The sequence below is a fragment of the Oratosquilla oratoria genome, chromosome 12, assembly GCF_046742065.1.
Source record: "Oratosquilla oratoria isolate Oo_2021 chromosome 12, ASM4674206v1, whole genome shotgun sequence".
NCBI lineage: Eukaryota > Metazoa > Arthropoda > Malacostraca > Stomatopoda > Squillidae > Oratosquilla > Oratosquilla oratoria.
The window spans coordinates 56,357,067-56,384,536 of NC_134788.1; the positions used below are offsets into that span (position 1 = coordinate 56,357,067).

Genomic DNA, 27,470 nt, shown 5'->3' on the forward strand with positions numbered 1-27,470 from the left:
TTCCCGTATAAGAAATTCCCTGCCGTTAGTTCTTTATTGTCACTCTAGCTTTAACTCGTTTTACTGCAGTATTCTTGAAGTACCTGGCAATGTTTATTTACATATGACGTCATAGACAGCCAAGCCTTGAGTTGCACTCTTTCAGCTATTTGAAGAGCTTATATTTGTGGCTAAACTAGTGTGTCCGTCTTGAATTCGTAAGTGAAATCATATAGTGGTAAATTAGCTTAGTGCACGCGTAGTGTGTTTACTTTTGGCATTTGCTACACTTCAATTCCCGTTCGGTAGTGTATTTGGCATTCTGAGCAGGGGTAAGTACTAAGTGTGTGGGTATTTATCAAGATCATGTTTGCCAGCCTGGCACCTGCAATTACATATATAGTCGGTAAGCTGTTATCATTCTGAATATTCTTAACCCCAGATATAGTAGTGGTATCAATAGCTAATTAAGAAAAAGATTAAGATCAGTGGCCATCTTTAACCCATTAAACTCCGATGACAAGATTCCTTGTCATTTGGTCAAATAAAACAAAAAATCATAAAACACCAAAATGTTTGCTCAAACACCAGAAAAATATGACGTCAGTACCAAGGGGATAGGTTAGGTCCGGTCAGGTTTCACTGTTGCAATTCTTACCTGTAGCTCTTATCAATAAGTATTTTAATCCCCCATATACAAGTATCACAAAATAATAGTAATGTTGGTAGCAATTTTTGGAAAATTGAGAGAGGCAAACATATTTTTGGCATATCATAAAGATATTTGTTTGGTACGCGCCAAACCACACGCGGTGCCACCATCGTGGTTGAATGTTTACATTGCCATCTTTTGCGGCCCATTGTAATTTGTTTGGCATAGTTTTAATGCTTGGCGCGTTCAGCACATGCGTATGATATTCAAATTGTCTTGTTCTGCAAGTGTACGCCCAATTCTTCAAAAGTAAACAATTTTTCACCGATTTAAATGCAAATTTGGTTATTAACCTTGGCAAATTAGTTTCAGAGTAAAAATCTAAAGGGAAGGCATCTATTTATAAATATTTTAATGTTATATTCATGTTTTTAGCCTTATTTTTTCTAGGAAATAAGCAACTTAAGATCATTGGAAATTTGCACAGGTAAGCCTAAAGGGGTAATATGTAAGTAGGTACACACAAATCTGTGATTGGCACCATCATTGGGGATGTAATGTTTGTGAATGGTCAACTGGTCCCCAAATCTGCACACCCAGGACAACTGGTCCCCAAAAAATAGGACATCTTGTCCCCAATTTTTTTTTTCAATAATTTTTTTTATTTAAACAATAGTTTTGAGATTTTTAGCAAGAATCAAAATAGCATGATATATTATGTACAACACTTTATTAGATAATACACAGGTAATACACAGGTATTATATATTGCTCAAAATAGCAAGAATCAAAATACCATAATATATTATGTACAACACTTTATTAAATAATACACAGGTACATATTACTCAAAATAGCAAGAATCAAAATACCATAATACAGTATATTATGTGCAACACTTTATTAGATAATACACAGGTATTATATATTACTCAAAGTAGCAAGAATGAAAATACCATGATATATTATGTGCAACACTTTGTTAGATAATACACAGGTCTACACAGGTAATGGCCTAGTCGTCACCAGGTTGTACGGGTTTATATACTGACCTTGCCTAGGTGTTGAGCAGATTCTGTGGTGTGAAAGAGGTGTGACCCAAGCAGTGGGGGTGTGAGAGAGGTGTGATACACACTTTTTGAGCAAACATAGAGCACATCTGAGGTGTGGCCTGAGCAGTGGGGTGTGAAAGAGGTGTGATTAGTACTTTTTGAGCAAACATAGAGCACATTACACCACTGGTGAAGCACAAATGTGTTTTATTGGACTTCACCTTATGTTCAGTAACATAACTAAAAATAAAGTTAACCCATTCAACTCCGATGACAAGATGTCTTGTCATTTGGTCAAATAAAACAAAAAATCATAAAACACCAAAATGTTTGATCAAACACCAGAAAAATATGACGTTAGTCCTCGCTTCGCTGCGAGCGAAGCGAGGACTAACGTCATATTTTTCTGGTGTTTGATCAAACATTTTGGTGTTTTATGATTTTTTGTTTTATTTGACCAAATGACAAGACATCTTGTCATCGGAGTTGAATGGGTTAAAAAAACATCAAAAAACATATATACGAACAATAGAGAACACATTTGGGCAGTTTTTAGGAAATTTATTTTGAGGACGAGTTGACCACCAGGTTTGTCATTCGGGGACCAGTTGTCCTAGGGGAGCAGTATTGGGGACCAGTTGACCGGGGACCAGTTATCCTACAATCGTAATGTTTACACCGACATCTTTTTGCAACCCATTCAAATGGGTACGTGTCGATTTGAATGCTTATAGCGTTCAGTGCATGCGCAGAATTATCAAATTGTTTTGCTGTTCTGCAAGTTTGTGCCAATTTCTTAAAAAAAACTAAACACAAATTTGGCTATTAGCCATTGCAAATTAGTTTTTTGAGTAAAAATTTAAAGATGAGACACCTGTATATGAATATTTTGATGTAATATTCATATTTTTTAGTCTATTTTCTCTTGGAAATGAACATTTTTAAGATCGTTGGTAATGAAACAGCTGTGCCTCAATAATCAATGTGTAGGCATGTTCTCCGATACTTAGTCGTGTATGGTAATGCATGACATGTCGGAGATACTATGCGTAGTAGTCATAGAGGGTGTTGTTCACAAATAATACTTAAATTGATATGGTATGAATTTTAAGATAGACAGGCTATGCTATACCTATTATATAGTCAGCTATAGCTATGATAGCAAGCATATGAAATAACTATTAGTAATAAGGTCAGTATTCCATGTCATGGACCATGTCCATGACCATGAGAAGTCTCAAAACTAGAAGAGGTCTAGAGGTTAAGCTTAAATTTTCCTCTTGGCTTCATGATGATAATAGATATGAGCTGTTGAATTAAGGCTGTTTATTGAGATTGTCATGATTATAGATAACATGATTGAACAAAATAACCCCTTTGAAAGTAAAAAGACTTTATCAATTTTTCTATATCAGTAAATTGGTGTAAAAAAATACATACATACATACATATACCAAGGCTTTTTCCCCCTTTCAAGGGAGGTAGCCAAAAAGGGAAAGGCATAAAAACACTCCCACCCATTTCATCCCTAAATACACTCCACACCCCTCCCACCCTTCCTCTCATCTGAGCACCTCCTGGATGACGGGTCATCCCTGCACCCTGCCCACCGCCCTGGGTCAGAAGCAGTGTCGCAGGACACAGCACATCCACAGCAAGGCCACTTCATTTAATCGGCGACCCCCCTCTCCGTCCCCCCTTGCATATAAGGGGAGGACGGGGAGAAATCCCTTCGGGCTGCGTCAAAACTCACTCACACACACTACCCCACCCCCCCGCCCATTTCTCCCCATGCAGTCACAACATCATCCATATACAACCATTCTCCACTCACCTCTGTCTTCCGTCCTCTCCCTTCCTTCCTCAACAGACATTCCCCTCTTCCCCAAAGCCCCCTTCACCCCATCCATCCACCTCATCCTAGGACGTCCCCTCATGTTCACTCCCTCCACATATGCCTTCCATACCTCTTTTACTAGTCTTTCTTCACTCATTCTTTCCATGTGTCCAAACCATCCTAATATTCTTTCATCAACCCTATCTCCCAAATCCTTTTTCACCCCTGTTCTCCTCCTCACCTCCTCATTTCTCACTCTATCTAGCCTAGTAACCCCCACCATACTTCTCAGACATCTCATCTCAAACACATTCAAACTCCTTCTCTCTTTTTCTCTTATGTTCCACGTTTCTGCCCCATACAGTGCTGTTGGCACAATCACTCCTTCATACAGTCTCCTCTTCGCATCCATTCCCAAATGTCTATTTCTCATTACACTCTTTAAACCACCAAGGCATTTACTCGCTTCTCTCAATCTACATTCTACCTCCACCTTCACTCCACCTTTTCCTGCTACACTTGCACCCAAGTATCTAAAACTATCCACTTCCTCCAGTCGCTCTCCCTTAATGTTCACTTCCAGTCTACTGCCACTTTCACCCCTTGTACATCTCATCACCTTACTTTTACCCACATTTATCTTTAGCTTTCTTCTATCACATACTCTCCCAAACTCTGCCACCAGCTTCCTCAATCCCTCCTCTGACCCTGCCACAAGCGCAGTGTCGTCCGCAAACAACAGCTGGCTCACCTCCCACTTTTCTCCATTTTCTTTAACCATCTCCAATCCCTGACTCACTACCCTAGCATTCACCTCTCGCACCACCCCATCCATGTATAAGTTGAACAGCCAGGGCGACATAACGCATCCTTGACGAAGTCCCACCTTTACTTCAAACCACTCACTCTCTCCATTTCCAATCCTAACACATGCTCTACTACTCACATAAAAACTCTTGACAGCTCCCAAAAGCTTTCCTCCTATCCCATAAATCTGCATAACCTCCCACAGTGCCTTTCTGTCTACCCTATCATAAGCCTTTTCCAGATCCATAAAAGCCCAAAAAACATCCTTCCCCTTTCCTATAGCTTTCTCACATATCTGTCTTACCACAAAGATCTGATCTACACAACCTCTACCCGTCCTAAATCCACACTGTTCCTCACCAATTACTCCCTCTGTTCCTCTCCTAATCCTCTCAATTAAGATTCTCCCATAAGCCTTCCCTACTACACTCAACAGGCTAATCCCTCTGAAATTACTACATTCACACTTGTCCCCTTTTCCCTTGTAAAGAGGAACTATACAGGCACTACTCCAGTCCTCCGGTACTCTACCCTCTCTCCAGCAAACATTAAACAATCTTACCAACCAGTCCACCATCACTGAACCTCCCTTTTTCAGACATTCTGCATGACATCCATCCAGACCAGGTGCCTTACCTGCTTTCATCATCTTTACAACTGCCTTCACCTCATCCTTCCTTATTTCTCCTCTATTCTCCTCACTCATCACTCTCATTTTCTTCGTATTTCCCACTGCAGCTATCTTTCCTTCCTTATCCTCCTTCACATTCAGCAACTCCCTAAAATATTCTGCCCATCTTCCCCTCACTGCCATCTCTTCCATTATCAACTCTCCATCTGCACCTTTTACCTTTTCTTCCCTACTTGATTCGCCTCCTCTTCCTCTCTTAATTTCTTTCCAAAACATCTTTTTATTACTTTCAAAATTTTCTGTCATACTCCTACCCCATTTCACATCTGCTCTCCTCTTTGCCTCCTTTACCTTTTGCTTTACTTCTCTTTTCTTTTCTTTGTACGTCTCATATGACTCCCCTGTCCTCTTTTGTAACCAATCTGTGAATGCTCGCTTCTTCTCTTCTACAACCTTCTTTGTTTCCTCATCCCACCATTCACTACCCTTTCTTCTATTTCCCCCTGTCCTTCTTGTTCCACACACCATCCTTGCACACTTTAAGACTCCCTCCTTGAACCATCCCCATTCCTCCTCCACACCCATCTCTGCTCCATCCTTTACTCCCTCCCACTCCTCCTTCAGCTTCTTCTTGTACTCCTTCTCCTTTTCCTTTTCATTCAAGGAGTTCACTCTAAGAACCTCCCTACCTTTTGTCCCTTTCCTCCTCCATCTATCCTCCACTCTCAACTTACCTTCCACCAAAAAATGATCTGATATTCCCCCACCCTCTCCCCTTAGCACATGTACATCCTTAACTCTTCCTATCATAATCCTATTTACCACTACATAATCCATTAGCGCTCTATCTACCACCCTTCCCTCCACCACCCTCTCCCATGTGTACTTATGCTTGACTTTCTTCCGAAACACTGTATTTGCTATCATCAACTCTCTTTCTAGACACATTTCCACCATCAACTCTCCACTACGATTCTTTCCTGGAACTCCACACTTCCCAACCACTCCATCGATTGGACCATTTCCCACTCTAGCATTAAGGTCTCCCAGTACTATTACATTGACATTTCTTCCTAAACCCTCTATGCACTCATTTAAATCTATCCAAAAGGCCTCCCTTTCTTCCATGCTCTTCTCACTGCCCGGCCCATATGCACTTACAAGGACCCACATCTCCTTTCCCAGTTTCACCTTCATCCACATTATCCTTGAGGAAACCTCCTTCCACTCCACTATCCCTTTACCTATCTCCTCACTTACTAGAATAGCCACCCCTTCCCTCCCTCGCCCTCTCTTCACTCCTGATAACCTCCCACTTACACTCCCAAACATACACACACCCTTCCCTTTCAACTTAGTTTCACTCAAAGCCAACACATCCAACTTTCTTCTCACAAACATACTACCTATCTCTTCCCTTTTACTCTCATCTGTACCACATCCACGCACATTAAAAGACCCAAACCTTAGGGTGCTGGCCCGAGGCCCGCCAGCACCCCTTATGCCTTTTCTTTTTTATTTAGGAATTTGCCCCTTGGGGCTACAGGGAGAAGGATGCCTAGTCCCTCTCCCCGTCCCTTTCTTCTCGCCTCTTACGATCCAAGTGGGAAAACTTGGTGGCAGTATTCTTTTCCCCCACCACAGGGAATTCCCCCAATCAGAAAGAGAATACTCAGAGAAATGGTACAGGACAGCAACAAGGGGTTGGGGGACAGCATAACGGAGGGACAGTCGTAGTATAAAAGTGTCATCATTTCTCTATGAACAGAATTTCTTCTATCATAGACAAAATGATGTGTGGCTCTGGTCCGTAGGGGCGCCCCATATAGACCCTAAAGTATCGACTGCATGCTACTTTGCCACAATAACAAGCAGCCAATACCCCAGACGGGGTAAATTTGTTAGGTCTTAGGATTTTTGCAATACTGACTGGTTAGTGTACCAAGAGGCAATCTAAGGGTAAGGGCTAAGGCACCTATATAATATGCACTTTTTAATGTGATGGTAGAGTTCTTTTTGCATTGATGGAACATGCTACATGAAAGGTGTTAGTAAGAATAGTATAAAAGGAAGGTCCTACATTGTTTTTGACATACTCAGGTGATTTGTTGACCCATGAAACCTTTGCATGCCAAGTTGTATATCAGTTGGGCCAGGGATTTGGATTTTATGGATGATTATCTCTGAATTGACAATAGTTGCCTTGGCAATATTATAGGTGTTAGTAAGAATAGTATAAAAGGAAGGTTCTACATTGTTTTTGACATGCTCAGGTGATTTGTTGACCCATAAAACCTTCACATGCCAAGTTGCATGTCAATTGGGGCAGCGCTTCGGATTTTATTGATCACCTCTAAATTAACATCTTTATAGTTGCCATGAAAAAGCAAATTTGGTATGATAGAGATGTTCCACATTGTTTTTTATATGCTCAGGTAATTTTTTGACCCATAAAACTTTCACTTGCCAAATTGCATGTCAATTGGGACAGCAGTTTGGATTTTATGGATATCTCTAAATTGACAATAGTTGTCATGGCAACAAGATAGGTGTTAGGAAGACTAGTATAAAAGGAAGGTCCTACATTGTTTTTGACATACTCAAGTGATTTGTTGACCCATACAACCTCTGCATGCCAAGTTCCATGTTAAATGGGCCATGGCTTTGGATTTTATTGATGATTATCTCTAAATTGACAATAGTTGCCATGGCAACATGATAGGTGTTAGGAAGACTAGTATAAAAGGAAGGTCTTACATTGTTTTTGACATACTCAAGTGATTTATTGACCCATACAACCTCTGCATGCCAAGTTCCATGTTAAATGGGCCATGGGTTTGGATTTTATTGATGATTATCTCTAAATTGACAATAGTTGCCATGGCAACATGAAAGTTGTAAGAATGATATAAAAGAAAGGTCCTACATTGTTTTGGACTTGTTCAGTTGATTTGTTGACCTATAAAACCTTCACATCCCAAGTTGTATGTGAATTGGGCCAGGAGTTTGGATTTTATTGATGACTATCTCTAAATTGACAATAGTTCCCATGGCAACATGAGATGTGTTAGGAAGAATAGTATAAAAGGAAGGTCCTGCATTTTTTTTACATGCTCAGGTAATTTGTTGACCCATAAAACCTTCACATGCCAAGTTGCATGTCAATTGGGCCAGGGGTTTGGATTTTATGGATGATTATCTCTAAACTGACAATAGTTGCCATGGTAACATGAAAGATGTTAGTAAGAATAGTATAAAAGGAAGGTCCTACATTATTTTTGACATGCTCAGTTGATTTGTTGATCCATATTAGCGTCACATGCCAAATTGTATGTCATTTGGGGCAGCAGTTTGGGTTATACTGACGATCATCTTTAAATTGACATGATAGTTGCCATGAAAAGGCAAATTTGGTATGATGGAAATGTTTCACACTGTTTTTAACATACTCAGGTGATTTGTTGACCTATAAAGCCCAAATATTCCAATTTTCAATAAAATTGGACCAGTGGTTTTGAGTTTATGCATATTTCTTTACCAAAATCTTTACAAATTACCACCCTTAGTTCTTACACTTTGTTATAGTAAAATCTAGCCAAAAAATCAAAATAGAAAAAAGATTTAAAGAATTGTATCTCCCTTATTTTTTAAGCTATTTGAAAAATTTAAAAAGTATTTTGTTTCTAATGAAATTGTCTTTCATATGCAACAAGAATTTAAGGGTTAACATTTTTTTTTTTTTTTTTTGTGCCTGTACCTACTTGGTGGGGGAGTTTTTTTTGTGTGTGTGTTCATTTACCTAATTGTAGTATACAGGAAAAGAGCAATGTTGTTGGCATTTTTGTTTTTCATCCTTTCATTTTCACATTTCACATTGATTAATTCTTTTTTCAGTTCAGTTACCTCATCATTTATTTCTGCATTTTCTTTCTTTAAATCCATCAGATCTTTGTAGGTGTTATTGTACTCATTCTTTAAGTGCATTATTTCTTTCTTTAGCTCTATAATGTCTTCATTCCATTATCTCATCTTCTTTTCTATATCAGTAATTCTACTCGGTCTTCTGTCATATTAAATCCAGAACAAATTTCTTCTTCGTCATACCTTAACCCCTTCACTATGGGCCAAAATCTCGTGGGCAGCATTAGCTGCCAGACATGCGATGTTGCGTCATAATACTCGTGTTATAGAAAATAAAGTTACCGCTGTATTGCTCGTTCTCTTTCACCCGTGAATTTTGACAACCATAGGAGATATGATGAAGCCAGTTTACAGAGTATGGGGGTCACGCCGACATCGGCATCCTCGCATACCCACTTGCTCCTCATGACACCTACATAGGCATCATCGTATCGAAGGGGTTAAAACACCCAATGGTGTTTTGATGTTTTTGCTACACTTCAATATTGTGCCAGTAGAGGGCTCTGCTCTTCCAATGTTTACATTGGGTTCAACCCCATTGCCATTTCCTGGTCTGTTTCGATTCATTTTCTTCAATACTCACTTCTTCTACTATATTAGATCATCATGGGCATCCACAAAAATTCCCCTTCCCATTTAATATAAACTAGGTTTCCTGTTAAATTTATAGTTGAGAAGTTCTGCTGTTTCTTGGGAGCTCTAGTTGAGACATCTTTCCACGGTGACAATCAATGCATGTGTGTGTATTTACCTAGTTGTATCTTACGGAAATGGGAGCTATGTTTGTGGTGTCCCATTTCTGTATCTCACCATGTCTAATTTGTCCTTAAATTCATGTATTGTTTTGGTACACACTATTGTTTTGTCAAGTGTGTTTCATATATCCACCACTCTGTGGGAGCTGTTCTTTTTCAGATCTCTTTTATAACTGTCCTTTTTGAGCTTCTTTCCATGTCCTCTTGTGTTTCTCTTATCCCAATTTAGTGTGCCTTCTCTATCCAGGATTTCTGAACCTTTCATAATTCTGTAGATGGTCAACAAGTCCCCTCTTTCTCTTCTTTGTTTCAGAGTCAGTAATTCTAGTTTTAATAATCTGCCTTCATATGTGTGTGTATTTACCTATGTAGTTGTATCTTATGGGAAAGGGAGCTATGGTTTTAGTGTCCCACCTTTGTATCTAGCAGTGTCTATTTTGCTCTTAAATTCATGTATGGTTTTTGCACACAATGTTGTTTTGTCCAGTTTGTTCCAAGTGTCCACCACTTTGTGTGGATTTTCTTTTTTTCATATCTCATCTATAACTATCCTTTTTTATTTTTTTCCATGTCCTCTTGTGTTTCTCTTGTTCCAATTTAGTAAGTCCACTCTGTCAATTATTTCCGTGCCTTTCGTGATGTTATTTTATATATGGTCAGTAGGTCGCCTCTCTTCTTTGTTCCAAAGTCAGTAATTTCAGTTTAGCTAGTCTCTCTTCATATGACAAGTTTGATAGTGCTGGGGTCATTTTCATGGTTGCTCTCTGGATTCTTTCAATTTTCTTTATATTCTTTTTGGTACTGGATGACCATAATGTTGCAGCATATTCCAGTCTAGGCCTTATTAATGTGGCATATCTTTTTAATTATTTCTTCATCTAAACAGGTAAATGCCACTTTTATTGATCTTAGCAAGTTATAGGATTCTCCGACAATTTTGTTTATTGTTAAGATGGTGAAAGCAGGATTTAGGGAGAAATGTCAGTGTAATAGTACTGGGAGACCTCAATGCTAGGGTAGGAAATGGTCCAATTGATGGAGTGGTTGGGAAGTGTGGAGTTCCAGGAAAGAATTGTAGTGGAGAGTTGATGGTGGAAATGTGTCTAGAGAGTTGATGATAGCAAATACAGTGTTTCGGAAGAAAGTCAAGCATAAGTACACATGGAAGAGGGTGGTGGATGGAAGGGTGGTAGATAGAGCGTTGATGGACTATGTAGTGGTAAATAGGATTATGATAGGAAGAGTTAAGGATGATGAAAGCAGGTAAGGCACCTGGTCTGGATGGATGCCATGCAGAATGTCTAATAAAGGGAGGTACAGTGATGGTGGACTGGCTGGTGAGGTTATTTAATGTTTGCTGGAGAGAGGGTAGAGTGCCGGAGGACTGGAGGAGTGCCTGCATAGTTCCTCTTTACAAGGGAAAAGGGGACAAGTGTGAATGTAGTAGTTTCAGAGGTATTAGCTTGTTAAGTGTAGTTGGGAAGGCATATGGGAGGATCTTGATTGAGAGGATTAGGAGAGGAACAGAGGGAGTAATTGGAGGAACAGTGTGGATTTAGGACAGGTAGAGGTTGTGTAGATCAGATCTTTGTGGTAAGACAGATATGTGAGAAAGTTATAGGAAAGGGGGAGGATGTTTTTTGGGCTTTTATGGATCTGGAAAAGGCTTACAATAGGGTAGACAGAAAGGCACTGTGGGAGGTTATGCAGATATACGGGATAGGAGGAAAGCTTCTGGGAGCTGTCAAGAGTTTTTATGAGAGTAGTAGAGCTTGTGTCAGGATTAGAAATGGAGAGAGTGAGTGGTTCGAGGTAAAGGTGGGACTTCGTCAAGAATGCGTTATGTAACCCTGGCTGTTCAACTTATATATGGATGGGGTAGTGCAAGAGGTAAATGCAAGGGTAGTGGGTCAGGGATTGGAGATGGTTAAAGAAAATGGAGAAAAGTGGGAGGTGAGCCAGCTGTTGTTTGCGGACGACACTGCGCTTGTGGCAGGATCGGAGGAGGGATTGAGGAAGCTGGTGACAGAGTTTGGGAGAGTGGCAGTAGACTGGAAGTGAGCATTAAGGGAGAGCAATTGGAGGAAGTGGATAGTTTTAGATACTTGGGTGCAAATGTGGCAGGAAAAGGTGGAGTGAAGGTGGAGGTAGAATGTAGATTGAAAGAAGTGAGTAAATTCCTTGGTGGATTGAAGAGTGTAATGAGGAATAGACATTTGGGAATGGATGCTAAGAGGAGACTGTATGAAGGAGTGATTGTGCCAACAGCACTGTATGGGGCAGAAACATGGAACATAAGAGAGGAAGAGAGAAGGAGTTTGAATGTGTTTGAGATGAGGTGTCTGAGAAGTATGATGGGGGTTACTAGGCTAGGTAGAGTGAAAAATGAGGAGGTGAGGAGAACAGGGGTGTAAAGGGAGTTGGGAGATAGGGTTGATGAAAGAGTATTAGGATGGTTTGGACACATGGAAAGAATGAGTGAAGAAAGACTAGTAAAAGAGATATGGAAGGGAGATGTGGAGGGAGTGAACATGAGGGGACATCCTAGGATGAGGTGGATGGATGGGGTGAAGGGGGCTTTGGGGAAGAGGTGAATGTCTGTTGAGGAAGGACGGGAGAGGACAGAAGACAGGGGTGAGTGGAGAATGGTTGTATATGGATGATGTTGTGATGCATGAGGTGGAATGGGTGGGGGGTGAGGTAGTATGTGTGAGCAAAATTTGACACAGCCCGAAGGGATTTCTCCCCATCTATTCCTTTTATGCAATGGGGGGTCGCCGACTTAATGAAGCGGCCTTGCTGTTGATGTGCTGTGCCTTGCGACTCTGCTTCTTACCCAGGGCAGTGGACAAGGTGCAGGGATGACCCGTCATCCAGGAGGTGCTAAGATAAGAGTGAGGGTGGAGGGGTGTGGAGTGTATTCAGGGATGGAATGGGTGGGAATGATTTTATGCATTTTCCTTTTTGGCTACCTTCCTAGTAAGGAGGAAAAAGCCTTGGTATATGTATGTATGTATGTTTATCAGAGGACAAGTTGTTTGAGATAATTACTCCCAGGTCTTTTTCAGATCCCACTTTCTTTACTTCCTTAGTTGCAATTGTATATTGTCCTGATATTGTTTTTTTTACTTATTCTGAACTCCATTATGCTATATTTCTTAATGTTGAAGTCCACTTCCCACTTCTGACTCCATTTCCAAACCTTGTTTAGGTCTCTGTAGTGATTTGCAGTCCATATTGGTTTTCACTTTCCTCAACAATTTAGCATCATCTGCAAAGAAGCTCATGTAACATACCACATTTTCATCCATGTCATTCATGTAAATATCAAACATTATTGTAGCCAATACAGATCCCTGTAGAACTCTATTAATCAGCTCCCAACCTGAACACTTTTCTCTGAGCACTACTCTCATTTTTCTACCATGCAGGAAATCCTCCAACCAGTTGAGTAGGTTACCTTGTATCCCTCCTTTGTTTCCCAATTTTTTAAAATAATTTTTTGTGTGGTACTTTGTCAAAGGCTTTTTGTAAGTCTAGGAATGCACAATCAGCCCATCCATCCCTTTCTTGTATTCTATTGGTCTTGAGTAAAAACAGATTGAATTTGTGGTACATGATCTTCCCTGTCTGAATCCAAATTGTCTTGAGTTTATTATATTGTTTTCTTCTAGGTGTTTTACCCATCTATTCTTGATAATTTTCTCACAAATTTTGGCTACAGTGCTTGTTAGGGAGACTGGTCTGTAATTAGTTGGTTCTTCCTTGTTTCCTCCTTTATATATTGGTACAGTGTTGGCATTTTTCCAGTCCTTTGGTATTTTTTCTTCTTTGAATGAGCATCTTATTATGTTGTATATTTTGTCTATCAGTTCTTCTTTGCATTCTTTTAGTATCCAGTTTGCAATTCTGTCAGGGTTGTGTGATTTCCTAACATCGAGGTTCATTAATTGCTCCATTATTTCTTTTTGTGTTATTATTTCCTTCATGGGAGGAGATCGCACTTCATTTCCTTTGTCCCAATGCTGTACTTTTTCTCTAGTGAAAACCGACTTGAAGTGATTGTTCATGACTTCAACCATTTCTAGATCTTCTTTGTATTCTGTATCTCCTTGGTATAGTTTCACCATTTCCTTTTTATTTTTTAGTTTACCATTCACATATCTATAGTATAGTTTGGGTTGATCTTTAGACTTTTCTATGATGTCTTTTTCATAGTTTCTTTTATCCTCTCTGTGCACTTTTACATATTTATTTCTATAGTTTATGTATATTTACCATTTTCCAGGTTTTTTATTTTTTCTCCATCTTTTCCAAGCTTTTTCTCTTCTATCTTTTGCCTCACTGCATCTTCTGTTGAACCTGCATTTAACATACACCTTCTCTTGTTTCTGTCTTGGTATGTACCTATTCCCTCCTTCATTATAGATTTCCATCAAGATAGCCCATTTCTCCTCCACTTTTGTCTCTTCAATGTAGATGTTTTCCCAATTTGCATTGTAAAAGAATTTCTTAAATTTTGCAAAGTCCATTTTATTGTACATCAATCTTCCTTTCCTGTACTTTTCATTTCTCTCCATATATATATCTCCACCTTTAGTTCAGCCTCTATTAGTATGTGGTCACTCTTTCCAAATGGTGTCTTGTATTGAATCTTATCCACATTTCTTCATTACTTCTGTATCTGGTATTTTCATTGACTCATTGTGTCATTGTATGTTCCATGGTCATGTCCAGTAATACATTTCCCCAGAGGTCCTCTCTACCCTTCACTGTCATATCCTAACAGATTTCTTTGTAGTTAAAATTCCCCATAAGTACCAAGGTACCTCCATCCTTTAGTATTTTGTTAAATGAATGCCTTGTATCATCTAAAATTTCTAATGCTCGCCATCTTTCCAAAAACCCGTTTTTGGGGGCACATCACAAGTTTTTTTTTTTTTTTTTTTTTTTTTTTTCCCTCTCTTATTCATCACTGGAACAACTAATGTATTGTTTTTGGAATTATTAAGTACTACACAAGTAATCTCTGTACAGGACCCTCACATAGAGTGGGGTTATATGAATAGGGGTGATAATTCAAGCCTAGACTTGCTGGCCACAAGTCTGACAAAATAATGATAAAAAAAAAGAGTTCAAAGTATTCTGAATACTTTATTGTAATAAATTATTTTTGTGTTAGAATCAACAAAATATGAAATAATTTTTACTCTTTAATTTTCATTTAATTATATGGCACACACAGCAAGTGCCTTTTTTTATTATGTATACCAGTATCTTATAATCATGTTGCATAAATTAAGGTCATAGGCAGTGAGGAGTGGTGCAGGTGGGAAGTGGTGATGGGGTGACATCACTGAGAACGTTGACCTAGGCAGCACTTAACCCCTTCCATACGGTGACACCTATGTAAGCGTCGTGAGGAGCAAGTGGGTACGCGAGGCTGCCATATCGGCGTCTTGATTATATTTATTGTAGTTGTACCTGCAAGACCCCCATACTCTGTAAACTGGCTTCATCATATTTTCTATGATTATCAAAATTCACGGGTGAAAGAGAATGAGCAATACAGGGGTTACTTTATTTTTTTATAATGCAAGTATTATAACGCAACATTGCATGTCTGGCAGCTGATGCTGCCTGCGAGATTTTGGCCCAGAGTGAAGGGGTTAAGCATGTAAGGGCTCTGTCTCTGTTGTGGTGAAGTATTAGTTTCAATCGCATGTAAGTAGATGGCGATCTACCTAACTTTGGTTACATTGGATAACAAGATCAGAATTTTTTACAAAATGATGGTATATAATGTACTCTGTTCATTCATGTCACTCATATTCTTATTGTAAATCATATACAGGGTGTTTGGGATAAAGTTGACACTTTTTTTGTAAAGGAAAGAAAAATGTCATATCTTGGCCAAAAATTGATGTACTGTATTCTCAAAATTCAAAGTGCATCTCTTAGAGGATCTTTTGCCAAATACAGCTCACTCAAAGAAGCCACCCTGAGCCTCCACCACAGCCTCCAGGCAGGACCTGAACCTGCAGCATGCAGCCTTCACGGTGTCCTTCAAGAGACACCTGAACACCAGTTTGATCCTGGCAATCAGCTCATCCTTGGTGTTGCAGGTGGTATAATTGGTGTCTTTTTCAACTGTGCCCCACACATAATAGTCCATGGGGTTGCAATCAGGCAACTTGGGGGGCCAGATGTTGGGACTGGTGAAGTTGTAGAAGTTCTCAGACAGCCACTTCTGGGTTTTTGTGGAGGTGTGACATGGAGCTGAGTCCTGCTGCCACACATATGGTCTTCCCACACCCACCCTCTCCACCCATCACTTGATAGCAGTGGAGAGCAGCTCAATATAGCCATCTGAAGTGAGTCTGAGTCCCTCTTCAAAGATGTCGGGTGGCATGATATGGCCTTTGCTGGAAACACACCCAAAGATTATCACAGTTTGAAGGAACTTGGTCTTCATGAAGCGTGGAACTTTGTGCAGACTGTAGGCTAGCCACCTATTGTTCTGCACATTGTGCAAAGGGTCCTGGTAGAAGTTCTTCTCATCTGAGGAGAACCAGAGCATCCCCGGTTCCACTGGGTGTTTGGCATTGTTGAGGAGTTTCTTGGCTTTCATAAGGCAGTTCTCTTGGGCCTTGATGGTGAGTAGTTGGCCCTTGCACCTCTTGTATGAAGAGTAGCAAAGATCCTCATTTAGTGCTTTCTTCATAGTCACCACTCTGATACCCATCTCTCTCGCCAAGGTCCACATTGCCTTGCCTGGATCTTACTGTACCTTTTTTTGCAGCTTCTCAACGAATTTCACTGTGTGGACAGAGTCTGAGTGCCCGCTAGGATCCTTCCTGCTAGCCACTGCTTCCACATCTCTGTTGCAATTCTCCAGCTCACATCTCATGGCCTTCACAGTATTCAAGGAGCACTGAGCTGCAGCTAAGATTTCCAAATTTTTTAATCCGGCATGAATCATCATGATGCAGGTCACTCTCTTCCAATATTCCAGTGCTTTCCAGTCATTCATGCTCTCTAGCTCTCACACCCACCAATACTACACAGAATCAGCTATCCGATCCACTTTACTGCTATTAAATCCTTCAAATGGTTCTGAAATGACAGAAGATAAAATGATTATCAAATTTATCCTGAACACCCTGTAATGTGTTGATCATGATCTAAAACTTGAATGTATTATTTTGTAAAAGAACTTCAAAATGATCATGAGCCATTTTGTAACATATGTGTAATTGTGTATTTTTTTCTTCAGATTGCAAGAAACTAGATGGCAGTCAGATTTATCAATGGAAAAGAATTACTACCAAATTGGAACAAGGTAATAAGGAGATAATCTTTCATCTTTCAAGATTTCTTATATGAAAAGTTTAGAACCCCCCCAAGTAAATGGAGTATTTTCTTTCTTCATCAGTTGAATAATTACATTCAAACTCATAAAGAGTTGCAGCCTCTTAAATGTGTACACACACTGAAAGTTTATTTTTCCAGTAATATTTTCATACAGTAATTTTGGTATATGTAAGAAGCCCCATGTTAATAGTCGATTTTTTTATTTTTTTTTTTATGTTTTATTTAACATGACTCATATGTACTGTCTGGAATATATAGGTAACAATTTGTGTAAGTTTTGTCTTTATTCACCTTGATATTTCCAGACCAGTAATTTGAGGCAACATTTGATTCACAAAGGTGAGAAGCTGGTGACAGAGTTTGGGAGAGTGTGTGATAGAAGAAAGCTGAAGATAAATGTGGGTAAAAGGTGATGAGATGTACAAGGGGTGAAAGCGGCAGTAATCTGGAAGTGAGCATTAAGGGAGAGCAACTGGAGGAAGTGGATAGTTTTAGATTTTGGGTGCAAATGTGGCAGGAAGGGGTGGAGTGAAGGTGGAGGTGGAATGTAGATTGAGAGAAGCGAGTAAATGCCTTGGTGGATTAAAAAGTGTAATGAGGAATAGAAATTTGGGAATGGATGCTAAGAGGAGACTGTATGAAGGAGTGATTGTGCCAACAGCACTGTATGGAGCAGAAACATGGAACTTAAGAGAGGAAGAGAGAAGGAACTTGAATGTGTTTTTTTGATGAGGTGTCTGAGAAGTATGATGGGGGTTACTAGGCTAGATAGAGTGAGAAATGAGGAGGTGAGGAGGAGAACAGGGTTGGAAAGGGAGCTGGGAGATAGGGTTGATGAAAGAGTATTAGGATGGTTTGGACACATGGAAAGAATGAGTGAAGGAAGACTAGTAAAGGAGGTATGGAAGGCAGATGTGGAAGGAGTGAACATGAGGGGACGTCCTAGGATGAGATGGATGGATGGGGTGAAGGGGGCTTTGGGGAAGAGGGGAATGTCTGTTGAGGAAGGACGGGAGAGGACAGAAGACAGGGGTGAATGGAGAATGGTTGTATATGGAAAATGTTGTGATGCATGAGGTGGATTGGACGGGGGAATGGGGGGTGAGGTAGTGTGTGTGAGCAAAAATTTTGACGCAGCCCGAAGGGATTTCTCCCCGTCCTCTCCTTTATATGGGGGGACGGAGAGGGGGGGTCGCCGATTTAATGAAGCGGCCTTGCTGTGGATGTGCTGTGTCCTGCGACACTGCTTCTGACCCAGGGCAGTGGACAGGGTGCAGGGATGACCCGTCATCTAGGAGGTGCTAAGATGGGAGGGAGGGTGGAGGGGTGTGGAGTGTTTTCGGGGATGGAATGGGTGGGAATGATTTTATGCCTTTTCCTTTTTGGCTACCTCCCTTGTAAGGGGGAAAAAGCCTTGGTATATGTATGTATGAGAAGCTACACCAGTGTGTTGTTAGTATTTCTTTTCTGATAGGTGGTATGTAAATGTCCAAACTCCTGCAGGGAAAAACATAAAGAAAAATATGTAACATGTGAACCTTCATCATTACCTTTAGTAAATTAGAAATTCCAATGAGAATTTATGTGGACTAGAATTTCATACATGTACTCTTTGTGAAGTTTCCTTTTCCAAATCTGATCATTTGGAAATTCACATAAGAACTCGCATGGAGTAGAAACCTCATGAATGTACTCTGTAAACGTTTATTTTCCCATTGGTTCTAAAACAGTATAAGAAAACATAGTGTTTTGGAAACTTAATAGAAATACTCTTTATAAAGATTTATTTTCTAAGTGTCATACGTAGTCATATAAAGAATCACAGTCTCGTTGATTTTTTCTTTTATAAAGCATAATTTTTCCACATTTGGACTATGGAAATCCCATATAAAAGTTACATTGAAAAGCTTTGTGAATATATGCTTTGTAAAACTTTGTTTTCCTTGTGTGATCTAAAAAAAACATGAGAATTCCCATGAAGAAGCACCATAAGTATTCTATAATGCCTCATTTTCCCAATCTGATATTGCAGAAAGCTATATGAGAACTATACAGATATTGTAATGTTTGTGAAGTGTTGATTTCAATGTTTTTCTGGGAAAAAAGATCAATCATACAGAGGTGAAACCTTTAGATTTAATAGTTATAAAGCTTCACTTTCTCATTCTGGTGATCTTAATCTTCCCATGAGAAGTTTGAAAAGGGAAATTCTCATAAATGTATATTTTTTGAAGAGTCATTTTAATATCAACGGCTACAGGAGAAGCCTGATATATGTTTTTATTGTAAAGCTTCATTTTCATAGTTTAGTTTGAATATCCATGTGAGAATTGACATAGGGAAATATTTATAAATGTACTAATTATGATAATTTTGTACCAGGTACACACTCTGAATGGCCATACAAGAAATCATACAGGAGAAGTATTGTGTGTAAATAGCCTTGACTGGGTATGGTAATCTGAAAAGTTATACAAGAATCCACTGAGGTTATAATAAGCCCTATAAAAGCACCTTTTCGTCTTTTATGAACATGATACTCAAAAAGTCACAGGAAAGTTGTATGTATTCATTGTGAAGCTTAATTTTCTTTGTCTTGTGCTCTGAAAAAAACATACAAGAACTCATGTAGAGGAATAGCCTGGTGAATGCACTGTAAAAGTTAATATCCTTGGTCAGGTGCTCTGAAAAGCAATATGAAAACTCAGACAGAAGATAAGGCTCATAAGTGTGCTCATTGCGAGGTTTCATTTTCTCAGTTGAGTGCTTTGAAAAGCCACTTGAGAACTCACAGCAGAGAAGAGCGGCCATATGAATGTACTGTTTGTAAAGCTTCATTCCCACGATTTAGCAAGTTGAACATCCATACGAGAATTCACACAGGAGAGAAGCCTTTCAAATGCCGCCTGTGTGAGGCTTCCTTTACTCAACCGTATTCTCTGAAAAGTCACATGCGAACGCATACGGGCGAGAGGCCTCACAGGTGCGGTCTTTGCGGAGCCTCATTTTCCGAGACCGGCACTCTGAGGAGCCACGTGAGAACCCACACTGGCGAGAAGCCTCACAAATGCGCTCTCTGTGACTCGACATTCTCCGAGCCGGGCACCTTGAAAAGACACATGAGAACTCACACTGGAGAGAGGCCGTACAGGTGCACTCTTTGCGAGTCTTCGTTTGCTCTGTCCGGCGCTCTGAAGAGCCACATGAGAACCCACACCGGGGAGAAGCCTCACGAATGTTCAGTTTGCAAAGCCTCCTTTTCTCGGGTGGACACTCTGAAGAGCCACATGAGAACACACACAGGGGAGAGACCGTTCGAGTGCAATGTTTGCGTCGCTTCCTTCTCTCGATCGGATATTCTGGAACGACACAAAAGGACCCACACGGGGGAAAAGCCGCACAGGTGCTCGCTTTGCGAGTCTTCATTTTCTTTGTCCAGCAATCTCAAAAGACATTTGAAAACCCACACAAATGAATAAGCTGTTCTTTACATAAACCAGAAAATTAACCCCAAATAGATAGAGTCGGCAGTCAGTTGTCCTTGGGTCCTCCCATAGATGTTTAAGGAAGGTATATTGGACTTAGTTCTGTGTCGTATTAGTATAGATCTGTTTTTATGCCACCAGCTGGTAGAAAGAAGAGAGCAGTTGTCAGCTTTCCCTTTGTGGAAAAAGTGGAGAGTTGAAGCTGGTAAAGAGACCTTATGCTTCATTTAACGACTGCCAATTCCTCAGAACTGTGCCTCCAAATAGAGGTGAGGATAATGATGGATAAGTAGTGGGGAAATGATCATCTCTGATGCCTATCCAACAGGCTCCTATTGTTTGTTCCTCACAGAGAGAGAGAAAAAAAACAAACAATAAAATTGCATGTGAATATTTTATAATGGGTTTGAATGACAAAGTGTAACAACAGGAGACCTTTTAGTCTATAGTGAGGTTGAATGTTGAGGAAAAATCAACAAAATCCAAACAGAAAATGAACAATCATAGTAACAAATCAACAGATATTGTATCATATAATGTATAACAGTAGTGTGAGATTGTCCACAAGGATACAAGTGCAGTAAAGCAAAGATGATGATATCCATCCAATAGAAATAAATGTGTCCTTTCAATTTTAGTACCTACACAGCTCCCATGGCTCCTCCCTCCAGTATGCCCCTAGATTGCTTTAACCACACATGAGAAGCTGAATAACATTTGCTATTATCTGGCTAGTCTTTCCCAATTATCCTCTCATTCACCTGTCAATAACATCATCACAGGTAGCTCCCACTCTAGTCATGGAGTTGGTTATGCAACATCCCCACACATACATAATCTGTATTCACCTCCTATCCTTTATTTCAATGTTTACTGACAAATATTTTGCTATTCTGACCACCTTACACCTTTTTCACAACTCCCCTCCCCCCCATCACCCACACACCAACCTGTGACTCACAAATGGCATTGGAAATCCTCTCCACCCTCTGTTTTCACAACCTATTCTTAAAAAATAATATTCCTTTCAGCACTGAATTTGAATTTAGCCATGCAACATGTCATTCTCAGGTCCATACTTTTATATACTTTATTGTAACGGTAGTATTGCTAATGCTGTTGCTATTAATTACCAATATAAATTCTGTGTCCTTCATTGTGTTTCCATTTGAAGTGCTTCAAGTCCATATACAACCTATACACATTCAGAAGATAGTGTTATTTTTGTTGTTCTCTGCAAAATTAACTAACAACTTGCTGCTTGTCATTTCTCCAACCTACTTCAGACGTCCCAATGATTCACTGGTTATGTTCTTTCCAGCATTCACATTGAAGTCTAACCATCCATGTGGGTTTGTTTATCTGTATATTTATTTATCTGTTATCCATTACCTGACATGATTATAGAAGGACTAAGTTTCGTCATATAAACTTGATGCAAAAACACACTCCCTGCTATCGTATATGATACATGTACAGAAAGTCTACCATCAGTTCACCAAATGGAAAGTTCACTATAGGGAAAATTGACCACAAGGAAAGTTCACTGCAAAGCGTTTTGTAAAGGATATGATGATAAAAAAAAAAATATATATATTAAGTATTTTCAAAACAATAATCCCAATCTTTTATTCTTTTAAGTCTGCAAGCTTGAATTTTTTGTACAATGCACTGCAAAAAATGGAAAAAATATCCCCTCTGATTAGTGTTGGGAAAAATGTGTTTGCATGCTTCGATCACATGCAACGAAATTTAATGAACTATAATGAATTTAATGGAATACAATATCCAATAACCATAGCCCATTTCACGCACTACGTATTACACATTTGAGAGAGCTCCACCATCTATTCTCATTTCGCCTCCTGTTTTACTTAGCTTTGTATGACATTTGGTCACAAGGGTAATGACTCCCAGTTTCTTCCCAATCAACAGCCTTTTTTTTTCAGTTACAGCACTGCTTTTAACTTGGCGGGTTCACTTAATAGTTTCCTATTTGCACGTGTGACCACTTATCCCTTCACATGAGATACTTGGTCCACCACTCTGGTGGTTGTTTCTCAACTTACTTTTTTTGTGTTTATCATGTTACCCTTTATGTGTTCTCATGTTACCTTTTTGTTTCACTTTTATTATATGTTATTGTTTTTGTCTCATTCTAAGTGTATTTCTCTGTACAGTCACTATCCGAGTTATGACGTATGCAAGTTACGACCACCCGTACTTGCGACCACATCTCGCAGATGCCTATTATGAGTTTACTGTATATGTCTGACAGCACAGCGCGTAAGATAGTTGTGGCAGCCCGGCATCGCATACGACAGCTATGGCAAAGATGGAAAAGTTGCTATACACGTGGTTGGAAGATAATAGGCAAAGATATGCGAAAGTGATGTTGCAAGCAGTGTAAATTAAGGCTACAAGTTAATTTCGTATGTTGAAAGAACGTGCAGGTGAAGAATAGGCTCCACATGAATTCATAGTGAGTGCTGGGTGGTTTCGTCGCTTTCAAGAGCGTTACCAGTTCACCACGTGTTACCAAGCTGGTGCTAATGTTGTGAAAACAAGCTCGGTAACAGTTAGCAGTGTTATAAAAAGCCGAAATAAAAGTAGGAAAAATGTTCGTCAAACAGGTGTTTACTGTGTGCCATGTTTAGGTTGTAAAAAGGTCTACATTGATTAAAGTTTCCGTGGTATTGATAAAAGAATATCGGAACATAAATATGATATGAAAATTTACAATGTGAATAATGCCATTGTTAGACATAGATACGATACAGGCCACAATGCTGACGGGAATAATTCTAAGATTATTAAATATGAAAACCATACTATGAAACGTAGATGTTTTGAATCTGCTTTTATATCTCTCACTGATAATATAAATCAAAACAATGAATTAAAAAAAAAAAAAAAACCTTTAGCAGTTTTAATAACAAAGTAACAAGCAATTAATGCAAATTGTGTTTACACCAGTTTCATGTTCGTTTCTCCCCGTAAGCTCGGGTTATTTAAGGAGTCAGATATTTGTCCACAATGTTATTTCTGAAGAAGCCCTGCTGAGCGGAACATTAAATACATTGGATCCCATACTCAGAGTTTGGCTTCTCTCTTACAGTGCTGCTGCAGTCGTTGCTGCTTTTACTCAATGCTGTATACAAAGATAAATGTACTGTACCTATATCTCACACTTAAGATTAATTAAAATGGATGAGAATGATAGATCTTAAAATATACATATATTCAGAGTACATATAACAATTGAAGAGTTAAGAAAAATTATTAAAAGGAAACTACAATTTAAAAACCTTAAAAATTTGGTAAGCAAGGTTATATTTAATACGTGTGTGTGTGTGTGTGTGTGTGTATTTACCTAGTTGCATTTACCCAGTTGTAATATACGGGAGGGGAGCTATGCTTGTGGTGACCCGTCTTTGTATCTCTCCGCATCAAGTTTTATCTTAAAATCTTGTATAGTGTTAGCACATACTGTTTTGTTGTCTAATTTGTTCCATGTATTTATCGCTCTGTGTGGGAAACTGTTCCTTTTCAAGTTTTTTCTATAATTATCCTTTTTCAATTTTTTTCCGTGTCCTCTTGTTTTACCATTGTCCCACACTAATAGGTCGTTCCTGTCTAAAACTTCCATTCCTTTCATTATTCTGTAGATAGTTAGCAAATCTCCTCTTTATCCTCTTTGTTCCAGAGTTGGTAGGTTCAATTTGGATAGTCTTTGCTCATATGTTAGTTCGGCGAGTGTCGGTGCTAGTTTTGTTGTCGCTCTTTGTAATCTTTCTAGTTTCTTAATATTCTTTTTGGTACTGGGTGTCCAAAGTGAAGCTGCATACTCGAGTTTTGGTATCATTAGTGTAGTTAGTATTTTCCTTATCATTTCTTTGTCTGTATAGGTAAATGACACTTTGATTGCTCTCAATAAGTTATAGGTTTCTCCAAACATCTTGTTTATATGCTTATCTGGTTTCATGTCCTTTCCAATCATCACTCCAAGATCTTTTTCATAGTTTGTTTTATTTATTTTTTCTTCCCCAATTCTGTAATCTTTTGATATTCTGTTTTTACTCTTTCCATTATGCTGCATTTCTTAATATTGAATTTTACTTCCCACTTTTGAGTCCAGTTCCATATTGTGTCCAGATCTTGTTGCAATGAGTTGCAGTCCTCTTCCGTTTTTACCTTCTTAAGTAATTTTGCATCATCTGCAAAAAAAATTATATAGCACTCCACGCCTTCATTCATGTCATTAATGTGTACAGCAAACATGATCAGGGCCAGTACTAATCCTTGCGGGACCCCACTTTTTCTTCTTCCCAGTTGGAGAATTTTTCTCTAATTACAACTCTCATTTTCCTCCCAATCAGGAAGTCTTTCATCCATTCCAATAATTTTCCTCTGATGCCACCTTTTGACTCTACCTTATTTATTAGTTTCCTATGAGGTACCTTATCGAATGCCTTTTGTAGGTCCAGAAAAGCACAGTCTGCCCATCCATCTCTTTCTTGTATTGTGTCTACTAATCTTGAGTAAAAGCAAATCAGATTTGTTGTACAGGATCTCCCTTGTCTAAATCCAAATTGATTTGGGTTCAGTATAGATTTTTCTTCCAGGTACTTAACCCATCTGTTTTTGATCACTCTTTCACAAATTTTTGCTATTGTGCTTGTTAGTGAGACTGGTCTGTAGTTAGATGGATCTTCCTTATCACCTCCCTTGTAAGTTAGTACAATGTTTGCTTTTTTCCAGTCCAATGGTACTTTTCCTTCTTTAAGTGATGATTTAATTATATCATATATTTTGTCAGTTAATTCTTCCATGCATTCTTTCAGTATCCAGTTTGCTATTCCGTCTGGGCCATGTGATTTTCTGACATCTAGGGTTTTAATTTGATCACTGATTTCTTTTTGTGTTATGTTTATTTCTTTCATTGCTGGGGATAATTCTCTCACTCTAACTTCACTGTTAGGCGAGTTTTCTATTGTGAATACTGATCTGAAGTGATTGTTCATTATTTCAGCCATTTCCAGTTCTTCTGTAAATTCCTTTTTATCTTGGCACAGTTTTTCTATTTCTTGTTTGTTTTTCAGTTTTCCATTTACATATTTGTAAAATAGTTTGGGTTCTTCTTTACATTTGTCTTATCTTTTTTTCATAATTTCTCTTTTTATCTCTGCGTATTTTTACATATTCGTTTCTTAGTTTGATGTATGTTGGCATTTGCTTTGTTTCTTATCTCTTTCCATTTTTTCCAAGCTTTGTCTCTTTTTTCCTTTGCTTTACTACATCTTTTGTTGTACCAGTTCTTTATGTATGCCTTTTCCATTTTTTGTGGTACAAATTTGTCCACTCCTTCATTATAAATTTCTTTTAGTATGTTCCATTTTTCTTCTATCCCTGTATCTTTGTTTTGGAATTTTTCCCAGTTTGCATTGCGAAAGAATGTTTTAAGTTTCTCAAAGTTTGTTTTGTTATACATAGGTCTTCCTATTCTATGTTTAACATGTTTGCTTTGGTCTGTTTGTTCTTTCAATTCCATTTCTATTAGTACATGGTCACTTTTTCCTATCGGAGTTTTGTAAATAATATTATCGATTATCTCAGGTTCTGTTGTAAGTATTAAGTCCAATATTGAGGGTTCTTCATTTCCTCTATATCTATTATTTTCTCTAATCCACTGGGTCATTGTGTATTCAATGGTCAAGTCAAGGAGTACATTGCCCCAGTGTTCCTCTCCCCCTTTCACTGTCATATCTTCCCAGCATATTTCTTTTGAATTAAAGTCACCCATAATTACTGTATTTCCTCCATCCTTCAGTGTTTCAATTAGTTCTTCCTTTGTATCATCTAGTAACTTGGCGTGATCCCTCTCTGACCAGGCTTGTGTCTTAGGAGGTACATATACCACTGCAAATTTTCTTTTCTTCATTTTTTTACCTTTGACTTGTACTATAATTGATTCTACATTATTTTATTCTTCGGATATTTTTGTTACAGTTAAATCTTTCTTGGCCAAAATTAGAACTCCTCCGCCCTGTTTGTTCTTTCTATTCTTTGTCCAACAGTTATATTCACCTTGTCCCACAGTGTGGGGTGTTAGTATGAACTTTAATTTGGTTTCTACAATTCCCATTATGTCTGGTTTTTCTAATACTAGATAATCATTTAATTTGTTTATTCCCGAGATTATTCCGTCTATATTTGTGTAACCTATTTTTAGTTTCCTTTCTCCTCCTCCCCTTCTGTCTTCTTTGTTTCCATTTTCTCTATGTACTTTTTCCTCAGCCTCATGTCTATCACTCTCCAAAAAAACTCCTCCTTTTCTTTTTCAGTTCTATTCTCATTCCTTTCATTTGCCTCATTCCTAAGTTCCTTTTCTTTCTCTTTTTCTTCCTCACTCATTTCTTTTTTTATCCATATATTTTTGTACTGTTCACTACTTGCTAGTCTCATTGTTCTAGTTAAAATTTCTTCTACACTTGATTGCGATCTAAGTTTTACTTTTAATGGTGTATATAGCTTATCTTTAGAGTACCTGCCCATTCTATGAGTTTCCTCGATTTCTCAGTCCCAGCCTAACTCATCTGTTTGTAACTCCTTTAGTATTTCTTTGACAATCTCTTTTTCTTCCTTTTCCCTCTGGTATCTTGGTACATTGTGCTTTTCTTTAATGCCATAGACTACTATACATCTTTTACTATCCACTGTGTCCCTAACTAGGTTGCTTTTCTCTTTAATAACCTGAATTACAGTTTCTTTTGTATTATCTTTTACTTGTTGTTCCATTATTTTCTTTAAAGATATTTCCTGACTTTCCTTCTCAATTTTACACTGGTTTATGATTTCCTGTAGGTCATTCTCCTTAATTTTTTCTTCCACCTTTTCAGTCACTTCTTTCATTTGACTTTTAATTTCTCATTTCAGAGCCTCGTTCCTACTATTATCCTCACTTTTCAACCTCTCAT

General features: G+C 38.7%; 1 protein-coding gene across 4 annotated transcripts; it reads left to right on the forward strand.

The window, feature by feature from the left end:
- LOC143031825 (uncharacterized) lies at positions 1-27,470 on the forward strand. Of its 4 annotated transcripts, XR_012967040.1 has the most exons (4): positions 1-197; positions 16,911-16,976; positions 19,391-23,842; positions 24,367-27,470. XR_012967040.1 is itself a non-coding variant. In XM_076196151.1 (3 exons), exon 3 carries the CDS (start codon positions 19,705-19,707, stop codon positions 20,485-20,487), a length of 783 nt encoding a protein of 260 aa, XP_076052266.1. In that variant the 5' UTR covers positions 1-197; positions 16,911-16,976; positions 19,391-19,704; the 3' UTR covers positions 20,488-27,470. The 4 variants fall into 4 exon arrangements, 3 of the variants coding, with proteins under 3 accessions (XP_076052266.1, XP_076052269.1, XP_076052267.1); XM_076196151.1 differs by having other exon boundaries at positions 19,391-27,470; XM_076196154.1 differs by lacking the exon at positions 1-197 and adding an exon at positions 225-311 and having other exon boundaries at positions 19,391-27,470.

Bases quoted from the DNA above. Each gene is read 5' to 3' on its own strand.
- LOC143031825 (XM_076196151.1), top strand. From the start codon at position 19,705: ATGAAAACTCAGACAGAAGATAAGGCTCATAAGTGTGCTCATTGCGAG.